Source organism: Myotis brandtii, unplaced genomic scaffold, assembly GCF_000412655.1.
Source record: "Myotis brandtii unplaced genomic scaffold, ASM41265v1 scaffold1120, whole genome shotgun sequence".
Lineage (NCBI taxonomy): Eukaryota > Metazoa > Chordata > Mammalia > Chiroptera > Vespertilionidae > Myotis > Myotis brandtii.
This window is the reverse complement of record NW_005353839.1, coordinates 823,778-824,997: the sequence shown is the minus strand read 5'-3', so window position 1 is coordinate 824,997 and position 1,220 is coordinate 823,778. Positions and strand designations below refer to the sequence as shown.

At 66.9% G+C, this 1,220-nt stretch overlaps 1 protein-coding gene across 1 annotated transcript in view; it reads right to left on the bottom strand.

Annotated features, from left to right (window-relative positions):
- Positions 1-1,220, bottom strand: part of IGSF9 (immunoglobulin superfamily, member 9) — a 29,188-nt gene that overhangs the window by 1,959 nt on the left and 26,009 nt on the right. Inside the window, exons 18-20 of the mRNA XM_014547596.1 lie at positions 1,173-1,178; positions 984-1,034; positions 4-689 (exon numbers count right to left, since the gene is read on the bottom strand). Coding sequence (XP_014403082.1) covers positions 4-689; positions 984-1,034; positions 1,173-1,178 — 743 coding nt within the window. The remainder of the gene's footprint in view (positions 1-3; positions 690-983; positions 1,035-1,172; positions 1,179-1,220) is intronic.

Sequence of the window (1,220 nt, the reverse complement as noted above, 5' to 3'; positions counted from 1 at the left end):
GGCCCCGGGGGGCGGCAGGGAGAAGGCCCGACAGCAGCCGGTCCCTCAGTGTCCAGTCGGCCAGCGCTGTGTACGGGCCCTCCGGGGCAGCCCCAGCCCTGGCCACAGCCCCGGGAAGCACTGCCCGGGGGGAGGCAGGAGGGGAGTCCAGGGGCTGAAGGAGAGATGAGGGCGGGCAGGGCCGGATGTCCCTGTAATCTGGGGGTGGAGCAGAAGCAGGCTCCTCCAAAGGGGGCCAGTCACCATCCACATTCATCTCCCTGAAGAAGGGCAGGCTCAGGTACTGGAGCAGGGATCCGGTTCCTGGCAGGGGACTGGGCGGGGCGGCGGGAGAGGGCCCCACGGGGCTGATGTCTGTAATGCAGAGGGGCTGGGGCAGCCCTGTGGGGCTGCTGCTGCTGCAGTCATAGGACCTGGCCTGGTGCCGGGCTGGGGTCCGAGGTTCAGCCTGCTCAGGGCCTGACCTTTCTTGGGGGGTCCCCACGTTGGGTCCCAACACAAAGCGCCCATCTGGTCCCCGGCAAATGGGCTCCAGGGGCAAGGGCCCCTGGCTCGGTGGAGGGTCTGGAGGGGAGCTGGGGGTTCTGGCAGGCTCCCCGCAGAGTAGGCTCTGGCGCAGGCTGGGGGCTGGGGAACCCCGGAGCTTCAGCTTGGCCACGCTGTCAGGACTGCCCGAGCCTGGAGCAGAGCTGGGGAAGGACAGGTCAGGGCCTGCGGTAAGGGCCAGTCCCCGTCCCAGGAGCCATGGTTGGGCCTGGAGGGGTTTGGTACACAGCAGAGCAGAGCTAGGAAAGTAAGTGAGCAAGGACCCACATGGAGGTGCAGGGAGGCTCAGGCAACCCTGGACCACCCCCAGGCTGGGCTCTGCATCCCATCCTCACCTCTCACAGCTCCTACCCCGGGTACAGGAAAGGAGCAGAGGATAGGGGCCCACTGGGGGGGGGGGGGCGCGCAGAAGGAGGCCCAGAGGAGGAAGGACTTACAGTGGAGATGACAACCGGGGTGGAGAGAAGAGAAGAGGTGGATCTGTAAGGGCAGGAGAACCAGAGGTGACACAGGCAAACCAAGGCTCTCCAGGGCCCAGGCACAGACCTCACCCCATCCGGCTGGGAACAGTGTAGGCCAGGCTGGGTGCAGGAAGGGTGCTGGGTGCAGGCTTTCCTCCAAGTAAGAGGCGCTGACTAAGGGGGGCTGGCCCTACCTTGGAGGGGGGTGCTGAG